The sequence below is a fragment of the Psittacula echo genome (assembly GCF_963264785.1).
Source record: "Psittacula echo genome assembly, chromosome: 4".
Taxonomy (NCBI): Eukaryota; Metazoa; Chordata; class Aves; order Psittaciformes; family Psittacidae; genus Psittacula; species Psittacula echo.
The window spans coordinates 61,336,822-61,354,664 of NC_137738.1; the positions used below are offsets into that span (position 1 = coordinate 61,336,822).

Genomic DNA, 17,843 nt, shown 5'->3' on the forward strand with positions numbered 1-17,843 from the left:
CTTATTTACATTACCACATCTGTATTGCTCAACACTTAAAATGTAAAATTGAATTCATTTTCTATAATGTTTCATGATAGCAGCTGAGAATATTGCTGTGCAGCAACTCTTTGGGAGATTTTAGAAAATAAGTCTTTGACTTTTCCTTCGGCATGAAATCATAGAATTGTAGAATGGTTAAGGTTGAAGAGGACCTTAAGATCATCTAGTTCCAATCCCCCTGCCACAGGCAGGAACACATTACACTAGACCATGTCACCCAAGGCTCTGTCCAACCTGGCCTTAATGATGATAACTAGGGGAAAATTTAACGTAATTCGTTAATAAATCATGAGAAACTGCAGTATGCACTTCAGAAAATTCTTTTCTTAAAAGTCTATTGAGGATAACCACCTTTGCCTATATCCTTCTGGTGTTTACTTCCACTTCTGGTACTTCAGATGGTAAGCACTTGGTGGTGTGATTAGACATATGAATAATTGATTATATTTTTTTTTAATCAACTCAATAGAAAAATGTTTTGGCTGTAGCAGTGTTTTGGGGATTTTGTCTTGTTTGTTTGTTGGGTTTAAAATTTTTTTATGCTTGGAGGCACTTTTTTCAGTTTTTCATTGTAGCATGCCAGGGTTCACTTCTCAAGCGTGGATCTGTCTGAGGTGGATCCTGCTGGCTCTGTGCCTTCCATCATTTTTCAAATATTCAGACATTTCATTGGTGCTGTTTGTATCCACATTCTTCTACCCTGAGGATGTAGAGAATTGACTACAGCAGTTAGTCAGCTCCTTCTGATCAGCCTTCATAAGAAGTAACTTTTGGAGATCGTTGGCAAGAAGTAACAAGTAGCTGTGTCAACGGTTCCGCTGCACTGTGCTGCTCTGGAATTACTTAGAGGTAGTGTACCACTCTTAGGAAAAGATTCCTTGCTTTGCTGTTTCAGAGAAGTGAATGACAAGTTGTCATGGTTAATCTATTGGTTGTAGCTTTTAATGTAGGTAGGTGACAGAGACCACATTGTAACTTCCTTTCAAAATTGTTCTCTAACTTTCAAATTTTTTACTACACTTGAGGTTTGCTGGGGCTTTGTTCATTTGTTTGCTGCGTTGTTTGTTTTTTTCTTCCCAAAAAACCTCTTCCAGGAGATAAAATAGTTTTTGATGTTGAGTTGTGTTGGTTTGCTTTTATTTTTTTTAATTACCTCAGTAGGATACGAACCACTTTGAGAGGTAGGAAACCGAATTTGGAAGGACCAGTGTCTCATATTGCTTTTTCCAATTAAGATGGTATGTGGTGAAAGTTTAATTTACTGGAGCCCAGTCACCCATAATGCAGGCCACATCAGCTGATTTCTGGAGTTGCTAGCAGAAATTTGTCAGCAACAATTTAGAGGTTGATTAAAACTTTTGGATTGATTGAATATGAGGTTTTCAACTTCTGTTTTCTGGCTCAGGTGCCCAGTTTGGAAGGAGAGGCCACACTGTTGGAAAAAACTTTTCCTCTCCTTTCCAAGATCAAATTCTTGCTGATACTGAAAGGACGGGAAAAGGGGTTCCTTATACAGATACTCGAAGAAGGGGATTACCTTAACATAACCACAGTTCTTCAATAAGTACATGTGTAGATCATACAGGGCCAGGAGGCAACGATGGATGAATGAAGAGCTGGACAAACTCGAACACAAAAAGGAAGTATACAGAGGGTGGAAGCAAGGACAGGTAGCCTGGGAGGAATACAGAGAAATTGTCTGAGCAACCAGGAATCAGGTTAGGAAAGCTGAAAGGAAGGCTAGGGAAAATGTGGGCCCTTTCTAGAAGGAAATGGGAGACCTAGTGACCTGGGACATGGAGAAGGCTAAGGTGCTCAATGACTTTTTGCATCAGTCTTCACTGGTGAGTGCTCTAGCCACAGTGCTCAAGTTGCAGAAGGCAAAGGAGGGGACTGAGGGAAAGAACCACCTGCTCTAGGATCAGGTTTGAGACTTAAGGTATTTGAAGGTGCACAAGTCCATGGGACCTGATGAAATGCATCCACAGCTCCTGAGGGAACCAGCAGATGAAGTGGCTAAGCCACTCTCCGTCATATTTGAGATGCTGTGGCAGTCTGGTGAAGTTCCCACTGACTGGAAGAGGGGAAACATAACCCCCATTTTTAAAAAAGTTAAAAACGAAGCTGTGGAAGCATAGGCCAGTCAGACTCACCTCAGGGCACTGGAAGATCATGGAGCAGAGACTGCTGGAAACTGCTAAGGCACATGAAAAAGGAGGAGGTGACTGGTGACAGCCAGCATGGCTTCACTAAGAGCAAGTTGTGCCAGACAGATTTGGTAGGTATTAAGAATCTAGATTGCCCGTCAAAGCACAGCACTTTTCTCCCTCTGCTTTTTTCTTGCAGGTGAAATAGTTTGAATTTTTCAGCATAAAATCTCTGAAAAAAATCACGTGGCTTTAGCTATTACGCTACATGTTTGACATTAAAAGTGCTTAATGTGTTTCTAAAAGGGGAAAGATAAACTATTGTAGAAGGTATTGGATATTTCTTACAGTATTGCTTTGACTTGGCAAAACATCTAAGCTGATGTTGAGCTCCTAAGTTGGTGCTCACTGCTTTTTTTTACTTAAGAATGTATTGAAATATTTTGTTCAAATAAAATATTTTGTTCTGTTACTCCTGTAACAGAAGGTGGGTTTCTTTTAAATAAAATTTTAAAAAGGAATGCAAATGCAAGATGTTTATTCTGCTGCAACCTCTCGTTCTGTCCTATCTTCTGCCTGTCTTGAAAAATACGACGTATGTGCATGGTCCTTAAATTGTTGTTCTTGCTGATTTTGCTGTTAAAACAGGCAACCACAGAAAGACCTTTTATACAGAAGCTATTTCGACCAATTGCTTCAGGAGGACAGATGCATACTTTGGGAGATCTGCTGAAAGATGTGTGTCCTAGTGCTATTGACCATGAAGGTACTGTAGAAATAACTTTTGTCCAGTAATGTAATTTTTTCTGTTGATTTATTGTTTGGTTGATTGGGTTTTTTTTGGGTTTTTTTTTAATATGGGGATTTTGGAGGTAGGACTATGTCTTAGTACCAGAGTTTCACTCCTTCATGCCCTATAGTGTGCCACACATCACATCACCTGCAGTGTTTGGAGATGGTAAGGCTGAGTCCTTAGACATTCTTGAAAAATTAATTTCTGGAAATTTTATTTTAAAATTTGTGTTTGCCTTTACACTGTTCTTAATAAAAACATTGACATGTTGCTTTCTGCATTTTAAAAAAATATTCTTGAAGCAATGTCAACAGAAGTTTTTAAGTTACCTTTAATTTTATACTGCATAATTTTTTCATATGTAAAGTACCAAAATTGATAGAAATTGAAGGTTTTTTCAGAATACCTTTTTCTTGTTCAAGCCCAACCTTTAAAAATGTACCAGAAAAGGAAGAGATTATTGTAAGCATGTAATAGTTTATGTGTAGTTACTAAGTAATATTGTGAGACAAGATACTGGTTAGTTCATGTAGCATTATATCATTTCATACAATAACATTTGTCAGTCAGTGCTTATTCAGAAAAATAATATCTGGATTTTATTTAAGACTCAAAGATTACAGCTATTGGAACTCTGATATACTTTTTAAGTGGGATAAATGTAAAAGTTATGTAGATTAAGATAAAATTTATGTGAAACATTTTTCTTCTTGTTTTTGCTGTTGTCTTGCCAATACCTGTAAATGGGTAGCTGTTTTTCAGTCAGTACATCACAATATGTTTTGAGAAATATCTGATATTCTACAGAAGATCTTGGCACAGAATTTACTGATGTAGTATAAGTACCTCGGGACAGTAGAGCACTAAATTTGAAATCTGTAAAAATTTATAGGATTGCGTACACAGAACTTGTGTAATTCAAAATCCAACACTTGTCGTGGATTTCTTTAAGTATAGTGATTGTGGAAATCTACTGAAATCTCAACAGATTTTTTTACCCCTGTTTAATACTTGTTAACACATGGAAACAATTTCCAAAAATAACAAAAAGTAAGAAAAATATGGAATGTTGCTAGCCATGTGTCTATTTTTTCTAAAGCTGCTATAAATTTTAGAGCATAATTTTAAGTAATGCTTTCAGCTAACTGTCCAAAAGATAAAGGAAGATACAGATACTTAAATGATAGCACAAGCAAGTTTAACCATCTTTAAGTACTTAAGTGTGAGGATCCTCCTACAGACACTAGTGAAAAGCTACAAAGTAAATTTAAAAAAAAAGAGAGTAAGAAGGATGATGTATTTTAACTTGAAAGGCAGTCAAGAGCACAAATTAAATGAAAGAAACTCAAAAAGTATTTATGCAAAAAGTTACTCCAGGATATAATGAATGATCAGTTTTACATGGATTTGTGAAAGCTGCACATGGGGAATGTGCTAGTTACTGCTAGAAACCCTATACTGTTGTCGTGGTTTAAGCCCAGCTAGTAACTCAGAACCACGCAGCCGCTCGCTCACTCCTGCCTTCTTCCTCCCCCCACTCCTGGAGGGGTGGGGAGGAGAAGGAGAATCTAAAGAATGTAACTCCCATGGGTTGAGATAAGAACAGTCCAGTAACTAAGGTATAACACAAAACCACTACTGCTACCACCAATAATAATAATGATAAGGGCAATAACAAGGGAAGAGAATACAACTGCTCACCACCCGCCAACCGATACCCAGCCTGACCTGAGCAGAGATCTAGCCCTTCTGGGTAACTGCCCCGAGTTTATATACTGGGCATGATGTGCTGTGGTATGGAATACCATTTTGGCTAGCTTGGATCAGGTGTCCTGTCTCTGCTTCCTCCCAGTTTCCCCTCCTCCCTGGCACAGCATGAGACTCAGAAAGTCCTTGGTCAGAGTAAACATTACTTAACAACAGTTAAAACATTGGTGTTATCAGCGTTGTTCCCAGGCTGAAAGTCAAAAACACAGCACTGCAGCAGCTACTAAGGAGAAAAATGACTGCTACTGCTGAACCCAGGACAGTATCTACCCCTTATTCCATACCATTCACGTCATGCCCAGATCCCATATTTTTCAATATACCATCACTTTTGTCTCATAAAGAGGACAACTGTTTACTCAATGGGGGCAAAAAGTGGTGGTTACTTAGAATCATAGAATCATAGAATAGTTAGGGTTGGAAAGGACCTTAAGATCATCTAGTTCCAACCCTCCTGCCATGGGCAGGGACACCTCACACTAAACCATGTCACCCAAGGCCTCGTCCAACCTGGCCTTGAACACCGTCAAGGATGGAGCATTCACAACCTCCCTGGGCAACCCATTCCAGTGCCTCACCACCCTCTCAGTAAAGAATTTCTTCCTTATATCCAATCTAAACTTCCCCTGTTTAAGTTTGAACCCGTTACCCCTTGTCCTACCACCACAGTCCCTAATGAAGAGTCCCGCTCCAGCATCTCCATAGCTCCCCTTCAGATACTGGAAGGCTGCTATGAGGTCTCCACGCAGCCTTCTCTCCTCCAGGCTGAACAGCCCCAACTTTCTCAGCCTGTCTGCATATGGGAGGTGCTCCAGTCCCCTGATCATCCTCGTGGCCCTCCTCTGGACTTGTCCCAACAGTTCCATGTCCTTTTTCTGTTGAGGACACCAGAACTGCACACAATACTCCAAGTGAGGTCTCCCGAGAGCAGAGTAGAGGGGCAGGATCACCTCCTTCAACCTGCTGGTCTAGGAAAAGAAACTAAAATACATACTATCCTTACACTTAGGAGGAGTAGTTTCAAATTTGGTGGAAGGGTTTCGTTGTATTGGAATAGGTTTGTCTGTTCCTCTCTAAATCTGTTAAATTTGGCCTAGTTTTTATCTGTGAGATTCTACTAAGCAACTTGCAAACATTAGTTTAATAGATTTGATCCCTCACATGAGTATGGGCTCTCTAGGATTCAGTAGAATTTATCCTGTAGTGCACCTTTGTGTTTTTTTGTTGTTCAGTTGCATCTCTTGCATTCTGAGTGTTCTCCTCCTTTTCTGGTAGGTAACAGAAGGAAATATTAGACTGAGCTAAACACAGAAAATAACATGAAGTCTTGAGGAGATGTGTGGGTAGACTGATACATAGAGCCAGTGGAGGCAGACTGACTGAATTTGGAAGACAATTACTGTCTGTGAGTCATTATATGTGATGGGGAGAGCAACTATAAACAATGTGGCAGGATGAAAGAGATGGGGCAAAAGCCAAACCCTGACAAACTGTGAACACCTGAACGAAGTAAGTGGGATAGATGATAAAACGATGAGGAAGAAAAAGCAGCATATTGCATGTGGATCATACACTGGCAAAGCGATTTGGATGGTCTGGAGACCTGTTTGGAGAAAAGAATTGAATTAGAAGATGAAAAGAAGGGCAGTTTGCACTGCCAGAATGAGAAGGTGCAGGTGGATAGGTGGTCAGGTGTATCTGGAGACAGTCAGAAAAGGGACTGGGGAAAACTTGTTCAGGGTTTGCTGTAGAAGTGGACTGCACCCCAGACAGGAATACAAAGTAGAAAAGTAATCGTGGTAACACAGAAAGAAAAATAAAAAAACCTAGGAGATAGATCAGAAAGAGGCAGAACTAGGACAAAAAGGAAGGATGATAGAGAAGGGATCAGACTTCTGGAAGATTACCTGAAAAGGTGGATACCCATGGCAGCAGTGGTTTTTACTGCTGAAGAACATGCACAGGTAAGGATAGGGCCCTTAAGAGGTGTGAAGGGCAGCACTGTTTTAGTCTTAACTGCTTCAGTTCATCATACTCTCTTCATTGATGATTAAGCTTATGGTGACCAGGATGACAACACACCTCATTTAAGTGTTTCCACCCCTGGGGCAGTCGGGTCCAAGTGTACTAGACACCCCTCCAAGAGTGGAATCAATAAGTGAACTTTGAATATTCTCTTGCTGGCTTAATCCACTCATTCACTCTTCAAATGCAGTGTGCACCATCTTAAGTGTTCACACTCTTAATACAGCTTTGAGCTATTAAAGAAAAAAGCCCCACTAACTCAGCAGAATGCATAATGCCACTTTTGAGTTTTGCCTGTGGAAATGTTAGCAGCCATAATGAGGGCATACTTCTCCCTCTTCCAGTGAGTAGACTCCCAAGATTTCAGCACATCTGTATTGCTGAAGTCTCCATGAAACCCACTCTGTCAACTCATTTTCTTTCTGCTGGTTCAGTGAGAGTTTAACAAACTTCCTCTGTCAATAGATGCTCCACCAGTTCAAAAAGAGGAGGAGACTGTAGAGCTGAGTGATTCCATCCATTTTATGGGGACATGAGAATTTAATTTGCAAGCAGTTTTTTGAAACCTGGAAAACTATGCATAAATGTCTTCCTTCTGAAGTAGTTGTATCCATTTGAAGTTGAATTACGTGAAATGTAGGATGTGTCAATTGTAGACCACCTGTACAATCTTAATTTCTGTACACATGCACACTGATCATTATACATACAGCTTATAATCACTCTCCACCTCTCTACTCCTTTTGTCTTCTGTGAGACTTCTGTCTTCCTGCACAGGCGGGGCATGTTTTGGTGTTAGGGCTGTGTTGTGAAAAAAACATTGTCCTGATTATTGAAATGATGGATGGGTAATTAAGGTACTTCAGGAAGTATTGCAGTTTAGGCAGCTGAACACTGCCTTTCGGAATTATTTTAGTTCTTTCTCCCATAGGGAGTTCATTTATATGGGATAGTAGGCAGACTGAGTGTTACAAAACCACCCGTTTCATTGAAGAGCGCCAGAAAAATCTAGTGATCAGTGTGAGCATTCTGCTGAACAGCTTGCTTGCTTGTACTTGGAATCAGAAGAGCTCTGGGGCTTTGAGTGAGCAAACACCAGGCACTCTCTGAAGTCAGGTTCTAGGCTTCTCATTACTCCTCTCCAACCCTTCAAAAAATATGTATTTCTGAGCATGATATCTCTTTGACTTCAGTATGTGATCTAGAAAATGATAATGCAGTCTCCTTCCATGGGATAATCTTGATGAAACAGTTTCTGATGGAACAATAGTTTTTGGTCAAGACTATTTGAATTTCATATTAAAACTTGCCTTCTTTGGACCTCTTTTTGCTGTCTTCTAATTTTTTGGTTTTTGTAAGATTAAATTTTTGATCTACAATTTATATTTATTCTGGTCAAGGCATTAAAATAATCATGTAACAAAATTGTCAAAGGTATATTAGAAAAGGATGACAAGCTGTTTTCCATAAATGGATTTTCAGATTTTATGCATTCTTACCAAAGTTTAGATCTACCTAATTTTTCTGAATACAGGAAAAAGAAAATTAGTATCTCATCAAGGATATGCTTAAGGACACAGTAGATATTATTGAAGCAAGTTGTTCTCAACCTTTTTCACTCTTGTTTTCAAGAAGTAATTTAGATATTTTTTCTAAGAGTGATTTTTTTTAACCCCCCTCTTTGTGGAATTAATGCATTTGTGACATTAGCTGCGTCTTTTTGTCAGTGCAACACAATCAGTATAGGTTTCTCTTTCTTTCTGTTTTTCTCCATCTGTTGAATTTTTACTATTTTTTTTTTCCTTTTTCCTCTATGGGTTTCTCTTTTCTAGTGACTTTTCATTCAACTGTGGAAGCTTCATGGTAATTGTGGTGATTGCTTGTCTATGGTGACGTCCATAACTGAGCTTTGTGCCGTGGGAACACAGAGAATATATGATTTTCAGACTCAGCATTTGTAGCCATATATGTGAGCTGTTCCTGCTGCCAAATACTTAGGGACCACCACAAAAAGAGAGAGGGAAGGGTTTCAAGAACCACCCACAGTGTCTATATGCCTTTGCTTTAAGAAACATGGATATAATTAAGTCTCTCTTTTAACTGTGCTGAGAAAAAGTATTTCAATGAAAAAATTATTTATATATGTGGATTGAATATAAACTTTGATTACCAACTGTTAAAAACATGATGGAAAGTATGTTGTCAGGAGTAGAACAGGTTGAATAGTGGCATTAAAACACTGATAGTGAAAATGGTCTTTGTTAAATATTGTCAATATTATTTTGGACTGTTATAGACTGTGGATTGCTTTAGATACTGTGCTTTACTTAAATTAGCTTATGAAAGTGTTGAAAAGTTTTATTGTTTGTTGAAGTACACTAAAAAATAAGTACTTGAGCAGTTATTGTCCCAGTCTCTCCTCAAACTAGTCCTTTGTTCAAATGTGTATATATTATTCTCCTTAACAAATGCTGTACAGTATTCACCTTTCTGTATTGCTAGGTAGTTTCATCTCCTTAAACTGTTCATTGAAAAGTGATGGATAAAAGTTAAAGGCTTTTTGTCATGGGCATTGTTAGACCAAAGAAAAGAGTGGCTTCTACTTGGTCTATCCTTTTACCTCTTCAAACTACAGGGAGTGTTAGCTTGTCCTTTTTTTCCCTCTTTAGTCACCACAGTGAAGTTGTCAAATAGAGATAGCAGTTTGGAATTTACTTGGCAAAATGCATATCAAACAATTTACACATTCTTAGTGATGATCAGAAAGTGTGAAGAAAACCAGTACCTTGGATTGGAACAAGAACTAAAACCAGTGTAGTTCTTAACTAATGTAATTGCCAAAGTTTTCTCTTGACTGCAAAGGGATACCCTGTTTCTCTAGAACAAGGAGAATGGTTACTTTTATTAGTACCAAGGATCTTTAAGAATAGAGAGTACTTCAGAGAAGATGCTCTTTTTTTTCACCATACAGTGCTCCTACTACAGTATTGTACAGTACTCTCTTCCGGAAGACTACATTAGAACTGATCTGATATAACTCACTATCATTTTCTGTCTAAATGAGTGTTTAGACAGCATATGTGTTAAATCAGATGTTTTTTGTTAACTGAGTAGCTTTTCTTTTATCTTGGTGTCTATTTAGCTGCTTCACAGGCAGCAGTTGTGGTTATGTGGCAACAGAAATAGTAATACCAAGTAATCACAAAAAGTGCATCACCTTGCATTTAATATTGATGCATTTGATTTGTTTTAATTTTTTTTTCTTTGCTTTGATCTTCCTGTGTTGACATGAAATTTGGGAAGGAGTAAAGTCCTGCTTGACATGTTTAATAAATATAAAAATCAATATTCTCAAATGCAAGCTAATCCAGTAATCACTTCCTCTGTATTGCAGCCTACTGTTATCTCTCTTTAATGAATGTTATTATTTGGGCTTTAGTTACTGCAATAATAAATTCTAATTTATCAGTTACACAGCAGTTCATAAATGAAAGACTGACACTTCTGTCGAAATTTTACAATGGGTAAACTTACACTGTGTGTTAGTATATTTCTTATTTACTGTATTTCCATAATTATTGTTTACTTAATTCATCTAGGGACTGCATACAATTAAAATAGAACTTGGGAGTTCTGTGGTTATATAGATAATACTTAGCTTGCTATTCATGGACTACTATTCACGACCACCTAGAGTTACTGGGAATTCTTACTACAACATGTGCAATTTCACTTCAGTTTTCAGTATTTCAAATTAAAACCTTGCAAGTTTTGCCATTTGAGCATATTACATTGTGTTTAGTTCTCAGTTCTGATCGTATTTTGGGCGGGGGAGGTGGGCTTGGTTTTGGTTTTACCTTAAAAAGAAGGCAAGCTGGTCATTTAGGTTTTGGGCAATGATTAAATGATTAGTTATTTCTGATTTTGATCTCAGCATTATTGAACAGTAGTACTTATCTTTCAGTTCTTTTTCAACTTGTGTTGATCCATCTTTCTTTCATGTCAGTGGCTCTTACAGCTATTTCCGTACTGTTTCCTGCATCATGTTTCTTAAATACCTCTATGCAAGTTATACATAACTTGCTATCCTTTTGTTATCTGCTTTTGCCTCCTTTAAAACTGGCTTGTCTTACTTCTTTGACTAAGCTTACCATAATTTGTATAATTATTTTTGTAGTTTTTCAAACTTCAGCTCATTTCCTAGAAGGCTAATGTCTGGTTACTCCAGGAAGTCCAAAATGAAATTGTCTGGTTGTCACCCTTCTCATTCACTATTTTACATTCTTGAAATTGTACAAAGATCCTTTCCAATCCACAGTCCAAAATCCTAGTTTTATTTCTCAGAGAATGTGCTTCATGCAATTTTGAATGACAGATATCTTTTTTTATGTTAATATGAAACACCCATATTCATATTCATGAGGACTCCAGTGTTAAAATCAGATTAATAGTATTATTACTATTCATGCTACAGTAAAATAGTCTGATCTTTTCCTGTGCTTCTGGATGCCACTTGCACAGACAAAATTTGATCCTTTAACTGAACAGTTTTTGTGTGGTGGAATTGTCAGCAGTAGTTCCAGTTCTAGAAAATTAGGCAGTTATTTAAACTTGAGAGTTATTACTATTTGTGAGAGGATGTAGTACATTATGGAGGAACAGGCTACGGTGAAGCATGATGTTGCCTGTGGTCTTTTAGACTGCATAGTTACAGTTTCTATGAAGGTAAGGAAGAGAAGATGTTAAGACCATGTTGTTGCCTGTAAATATAGCATAAGGTGACACAGCTGATTTGGTAGAACACATTACCTATGTTCCTAAAACTGCTGAATAACAAAATTCATTATCTGTGCCTGATGGAGATAGCACCAAGGCTATTTTTCATTGACGTCTAATAACCTCTGTCTTACTGAGATTAGGTAGATCAGGCTATGTGCTTACAGCAACAGTGTCATTTATGACAGATAAATAAAATTGTTATCTATTTGTTGCTGCTAGAGAGGTCACGCTGCATTTTGCCATGGTTTTATGCATCTGATGATAGGTGTTCCTGTTGCCAGTTAAGGGGTCTTTGTTTCCAGAAGTAGTGATATCAATTCTGAACTTCAGAGTTTATCAAACTTGAAAAAAAAAAAAAAAAGTAATTCACAGCAATTAAAAAATTTATTTATAGACATTTATTATAGACATATATGAGGTTGCTGTAAAAGAACATTCTAATATGTTAAACAGTTCATTTAGAAATGGTGACTTATTAGGAGAAGGGGATGAATACAGTATGATCTTGCATAACTACAGAGCAACAATTGAAAAAGGAAACTGTTGAGTTCAACAGAATGCTTTGAAGAAATAAAGGGTTAAAATGATAGAAAACAGAGTTGTTCTGGGGGAGGGAAAGACGTCTTTCCTCTTCCACACCAGAAATTTAAGACATTGTGCATAATGCAAAGATAAAAATTGTATAATGCAGAGGGAAACAGTTTTCTTCCACTGCTATCATGTCTAAACAATTCTGGATACAATTTTAACTTGCCAGTGTTGTTGAAGTCTTCATAAAACTTGTTTTGATTTTTGTCTTATGCTTCCTTGAAGATTCAAATGGTAAACATTTGGACATAATGACGCAAACGGTAGGCTATCAATCAATCCCAGTTTTCACAGCATTGTTGTTCATTCAGAAAAGCTGTGTGAACTGACCTCTTTCTACAGCAGTGTCATTAGTTCTTTCAGAAATAAAACAAGGATCAAAAGGACTTCCAGGATTTTTCTCTTAAGACTTGCTGTACTGAATGATTTTGTAAAATTAGTGATCAACTGTTTTCAATTAACTCTCAGCTTTTTTTAATGTATATTGTATGAGAGACTACATATTAATTGTTTTTTGTTCTCCCTCAGTTTTCTGAGCAGGGACTTCCAGTAAATTAGTCAAACAGAAAATTGCATTTAGATTAGATTTGCTATGTAAGGTCCTAATTTTGATACAAGTGACAAGTAGTGCAGTATAAGGAGGTAAATGTATGCAGTGTGAATAGTTTTGGATTGACATGAAATATAGCTGAAATTGCTCTGTCTGAGGTCAGAATTGTTTGGGCCTGGGGTTTACCATGGGAGCTGCACAGCACCATCCCAGTCCTTGCTGCTCCAGTGGTAAGCAAGTTTAGGAAGCTTTTACTCCTTATGTCTGACTAGTAAGTCTGACTGTGCTCTCTGCAGGCCGGTCTCTGCTTTTCAATGCTGTGAAGGTGCAGTGTTGAAATACCTACATTTAGAAATAAAACTAGCCATGATCAGTTTCAGGCAGTTTTATCCACACTTTCATCCCAGATGGATATGACAGTATTGTGAAAGGTTACAGGTCTTGTAGTGTGTAGGCATACTAAAAGACAATTAAAAGCTCACTAGTGATGTGAATGCTAGTCTATTGATTTCTGTGCTATGGCAGTCGTCTTGCAGGTCGGAACTGAACTTCAGACTACTACTTAAGATGTTCCACCCTCCTTGTGTCCTTGACTCAATGGTGCTTTCCAAGTTAGAGCAGGTCTCCTTTCTGGTGTGAGTCATTATTTGTGCCTGTTATTTTTTCCTAACCAAGCCATCTGCTTGGATTATCCTTCTGCATCTGCCTTTCATCTCTCTGACTTCCAACTTTTTGATTTTATTTTTTTTTATACCCTCACACCCCCCCCACCTGCCCCAGTTGCTGCCTGTTTTTTGTTGTGTTTTTTGTTCTTAAGTTGTAATGGAAAGATATTATATTTTCTGAGTTAAAATTGCAAGGAGTAGAAGTCCAAAGGTTGTCTTGATGTTTTAGAATTAATAGTCATGAGTACAGAATTCATTAGTAACATATATAATGAATTAATTTGTCCTGACTACACAGAAAGGTGCAAGTAATCTGAGCATTAATAGTGTGGCAGCTGTGCTGTTTATATGCTTGTTTTTGTTAGCCATCTTCATTTCCTGACAAGCTCTTTGCATAACCAGAGAGGCTGTTCTGGCTTGCTTACTCCCAGAAGAGAAGAGACAAACCCATGGTGGGGATCTGGGTGCTTGTTGTGATCTTTCTGCATAGAATTCTCAGGAAACAGCAAGCATATCTTGGTTTTAAGGTTTTTTCCAATTTTACCTCAATTGACTATACAAGGATTATCTGTTTGGTAACTAGTAACCCCTCTGCCCCTTTCCTAGTGGCAAATGGGATGAAATTTAACAAGTCCAAGTGCTGTACCCTGTACTTAGGATGGAGTAATGCTGGGCACAGACATGAAATGGGAGCAGAATGTCTGGCAAGTAGCCCTGCAGAAAGCGATTTGGGATTGCTGGTCAACAGCAGGCTCAATATGGGGCAGCAGTGTGCCCTGGCAGCCAAGAGAGCAAACCACATCTTTGCGGGCATCAAATACAGTATAATCAGCCAGTCAAAAGAGAGGATTATCCCACTGCATTCAGTGTTGGAATGGCCTCACCTGGAATACTGTGTGCAGTTCTGAGCCCATCAATAAAGAAGGTGAAGGTCCTTGAATATGTCCAAAGGAGTGCAACAAAGCTGGTGACAGATCTGGAAGGAATGTCTTATGAGGGAGCAGTTAAGGACTTTGGGCTTGTCTAGTTTGGAGAAAAGGAGGCTAAGGGGCAACCTCATTGCTCTCTACAGCTTCCTGAGGAGGTGGAGAGGGAGGTGCTGAGCTCTTTTTCATGGTACCCAGTGATAGGATGTGTGTGAATGGCTCAAAGCTGCAACAGGGAAGCATTTCTTCACTGAGTGGTCAAATGCTGGAACAGGCTTCCTAGAGAGGCAGTTAATACCCCAAGCCTGCCAGTGTTTAAGAGGCATTTGGACAATGCCCTTAATAACATGCTTTAACTTTTGGTCAGGCCTGAATTGGACAGGCAGTTAGACTTAGTAATCATTGTAGGTCCCTTCCAACTGAAACATACTGTTCTAGTCTAGTCTGCCTTCTTCCAGCTAGCAACTTCCCTAATATCACAAGAGCAATGTGCTTTCTTCCTAAGTCACTTTGTGACTTAGAAGTGGTTTCTGGTCATGCACATGCATTCACATTCAGAAGGGTAGAATATAGGAAGAGGTACAGTAAATAGGGAAATAATCCTGTTTCTCAGACAAGTCTTTGGAAATTTGTTCAGCTTCAGTTAAATTCATTCTGTCGGCCACCCAGTAAGTTTTATTAGTATCAGACTCCAGACTATTCTCTTCAAATTTGTAAGAAGGCAAATGATTTTATTCAGGCACAACAAACTTTTATGTCTATTATATAACAGTAGTAGTATGAAGTGGAGAAAGTCAAGTCCTCCACAGGGCAAAATTTTTTATTTTTTTTTAATGTAGCTTATTCTGTTTGGAAGTCACAAGCCTGCACTTCTGAAATTCTCTGCAGAAGAAAAGTGGTATATTTCATCAGAGAGCAGTCTGCTTCAAGGACTACAATAGAGCTGCAGTTCCTGGGGGTATCGATGTGCTACCTCATGGTCACAGATAGAATGCTGTGGATCTGAAAATCAGACATTTTCTTCATTTCTTTTTCTGATTGTAGAAAATTACTAGAAATTGGGCAAGTTTTCTGTCAGTAATCTGTCATGCGTATCTTGACAAACTGTTTTGCTTGTGGTGAATTTTCAGTTTTAAAAGGTGTATTTTTTGTGTTTTAGGAGGAGACCTCAGGTTCTTTACACACTGCATGGATATTGCAGTGTGTTCCCACAGAATTTATCACTTAGACAAAAGATGAGTGAAGAGACAAAAAGGAAGGAGAAATTAGAGGCACAGAGGGGTGATGTGGCTTGCACCTGGTCACACTGAGGTCAGTAACAGAGTTAAGAATTGGATTTTTTTTGAATCCTGATCTAAATCAGTGTGTCTCACCCCAAGGAGATCAAAGAGGTCAGTCAGTATGACTGAGCCATCAAAACCACAAAGTATTAAAGACTTACAGGATATTTTTCATGGTTAGTTTCATAGAAAATATGAGAATATTCTGAAATCAGTTTGTTTGTTTGTTTGTTCTTAGGGTTGTTGTTTTTTCTTTTTAGTAGGGTTCATCATCCTGTTAACATTCATGTCTTGTATAATCACTGATGTCTTTAGTGTTGTAATTGGTACAAGCGTAACTGAAGATTTTAATGGCTCTACCAAAGCTTTCAGGAGATAGCAGTAAACCTCTGTGATGACTTGCAAGATGAAGTTCTCAACCAGGACACTGCAGTGCACAGCCAGATTTAGACATTGTGGTGTCGGTGGTTTTATTTTTTCTAGTAAACAAAAGGAGGGCTAGAGCATGTGTTGTTTGTTCTGTATGACTACTAGCAGTTCTCTGGCATAATTTTGGCCTAGGCCAATTAATACTCTTCCTGAAAATTTGATCTGTGTTCATGGATTAACAGTCTGGGGTCTACTGTCAGTAAGCAGTATGGAGGGGGAGATAATTTAGCTGAATAGGCACTTGCCCTGAGGTCCAGAGAGTGGCTTCTTGTCCATCTTATGAGCTACATCTATACCTTTAAATTAGATATATGTACTGTATGATAAGGAGTAGATTGAGCAAAAGCATTCCCATCTTCCTTACTTTTCTCTTGCAGTATTGTTCTATTCTGCCTTGATGTGTGTAGGTACAAACCGATTTTCCCAGGAGATAAATATCTTGTAAGGCTAAAAAGAAGAGAACCTGCAAAACTAAAGGACTACAAATGGAACTGGGAGAAAAGTGGCAGCCATGTCAATAATGAAAAGCAGAGTAATCTACTAATAAACACTCCTGACTACGTCTTTCTTCTCTAAGATTCAGCAGCACTTGCTAATAGTAGCTGTCCCCTTTTTTGATACCTCGTTTTAATGAGAGATTTTGATAACTTCACATTCAGTGGACAAATTGTACTATCTTATTCGGCACCTGTAGCTATTTGAAGAATATTTGTAAGAAAGTAGAGGTAAAACTGCGCCTTATGTCAAAGCCAGAGTCTTAGCAGTGGCTTGGTATGTGCGTAGAGGTGCTGTAGTCTTAAAAGATTTGAACGCCTGTTGTGTCCTTGCCCTTTGTCCTGATGGTATCATCACCAGACTTAAAATGGCAAAATTCAGTGGATCTGTACACTTTGGGAAATTTCACTGAGTCCTGTATCTTAATGCAAACTGTTAGTCACTGGCAATTTAAGCAAAGAAGCCAGATATATGGACCAGATACACAAATAGATACCATTCTGCCACTTGAGATGTTGGGGAACAGTTTCCCCAGGTTGAAGGAAGGAATGGTTGCAAAACCTAAAACTGCAAACTAATGCAGCAAAATTAGCTGTAACTCATTTCAGAGTTATGTACCTGCAGTGCATTGTTGACATAGCTAATGATTCCTATAATGTTGCCAACTAATTAATGATATTAACTTAGCAAATTCTGTTTGTAAATGATGTATATGTGTGTTTTTAAGTTTTACGGATCTACTTTTCTGCTGTAAAGTGAAAAAATACTTTTTGAACTCTAAAAAAAAAAATACTTGTTATTAGCGAAGCTGTCTTTAAAGATTAGATGATTATCTGTAAGTTTTGAAGCTAACTCTTGTTTTTTAAAAAAAATTAAAATGAACTTTTGATGAAAATTCACTTCCAAACTTAACGCTGAACAGGTAGCTGTTTTGGGGGGATTTATTTATTTATTATTTTGTTTAAAGTTACTGTTCAGGCTAAAGAGCCCTTCAGATGTTCCATTACTCATTTATTTACTTCTTTCCTGAAGAAAGCTTTTTCAAAACTAAATTCTTTAATTGTACTTTGGTGGAGATCTCTAAATACTTTAATCTACCAGCTGTTCAAAAGAACGTACAGTACATGTACAGAAAAAGATTTTTCATATGTGCAGACTCTATTGCCTGCTCATTAAAGAATTTATTTTTCAATGAGTAGGGTCCCGGAAGAAGCTAATGTAAGTATTTTAGCAAGGGTTTGTATTTCTCTGATAAACAGCACTCCCCTTCTGTTTGTGATCACAGGATGAAAGCTCTCTAAGCTTGTATATGTACATTTTTACTGCTACATCATGTAGTGTGCTCTTAAGATTGAGA

At 38.0% G+C, this 17,843-nt stretch overlaps 1 protein-coding gene across 7 annotated transcripts in view; it reads left to right on the top strand.

Annotated features, from left to right (window-relative positions):
• The window catches only part of ATG5 (autophagy related 5), a 107,164-nt gene that overhangs the window by 46,853 nt on the left and 42,468 nt on the right, over positions 1–17,843 (top strand). For 3 of the 7 annotated variants that reach the window (XM_080614930.1, XM_080614931.1, XM_080614932.1), the window contains exons 7-8: positions 2,838–2,955; positions 15,122–15,581. In XM_080614930.1, coding sequence (XP_080471056.1) covers positions 2,838–2,955; positions 15,122–15,288 — 285 coding nt within the window. In that variant the 3' untranslated portion in view covers positions 15,289–15,581. Of the gene's footprint in view, positions 1–1,447; positions 2,039–2,837; positions 2,956–15,121; positions 15,582–17,843 lie in introns of those variants that run through there. The other 4 variants (XR_013956551.1, XR_013956552.1, XM_080614933.1 and 1 more) reach the window with 2 other exon arrangements.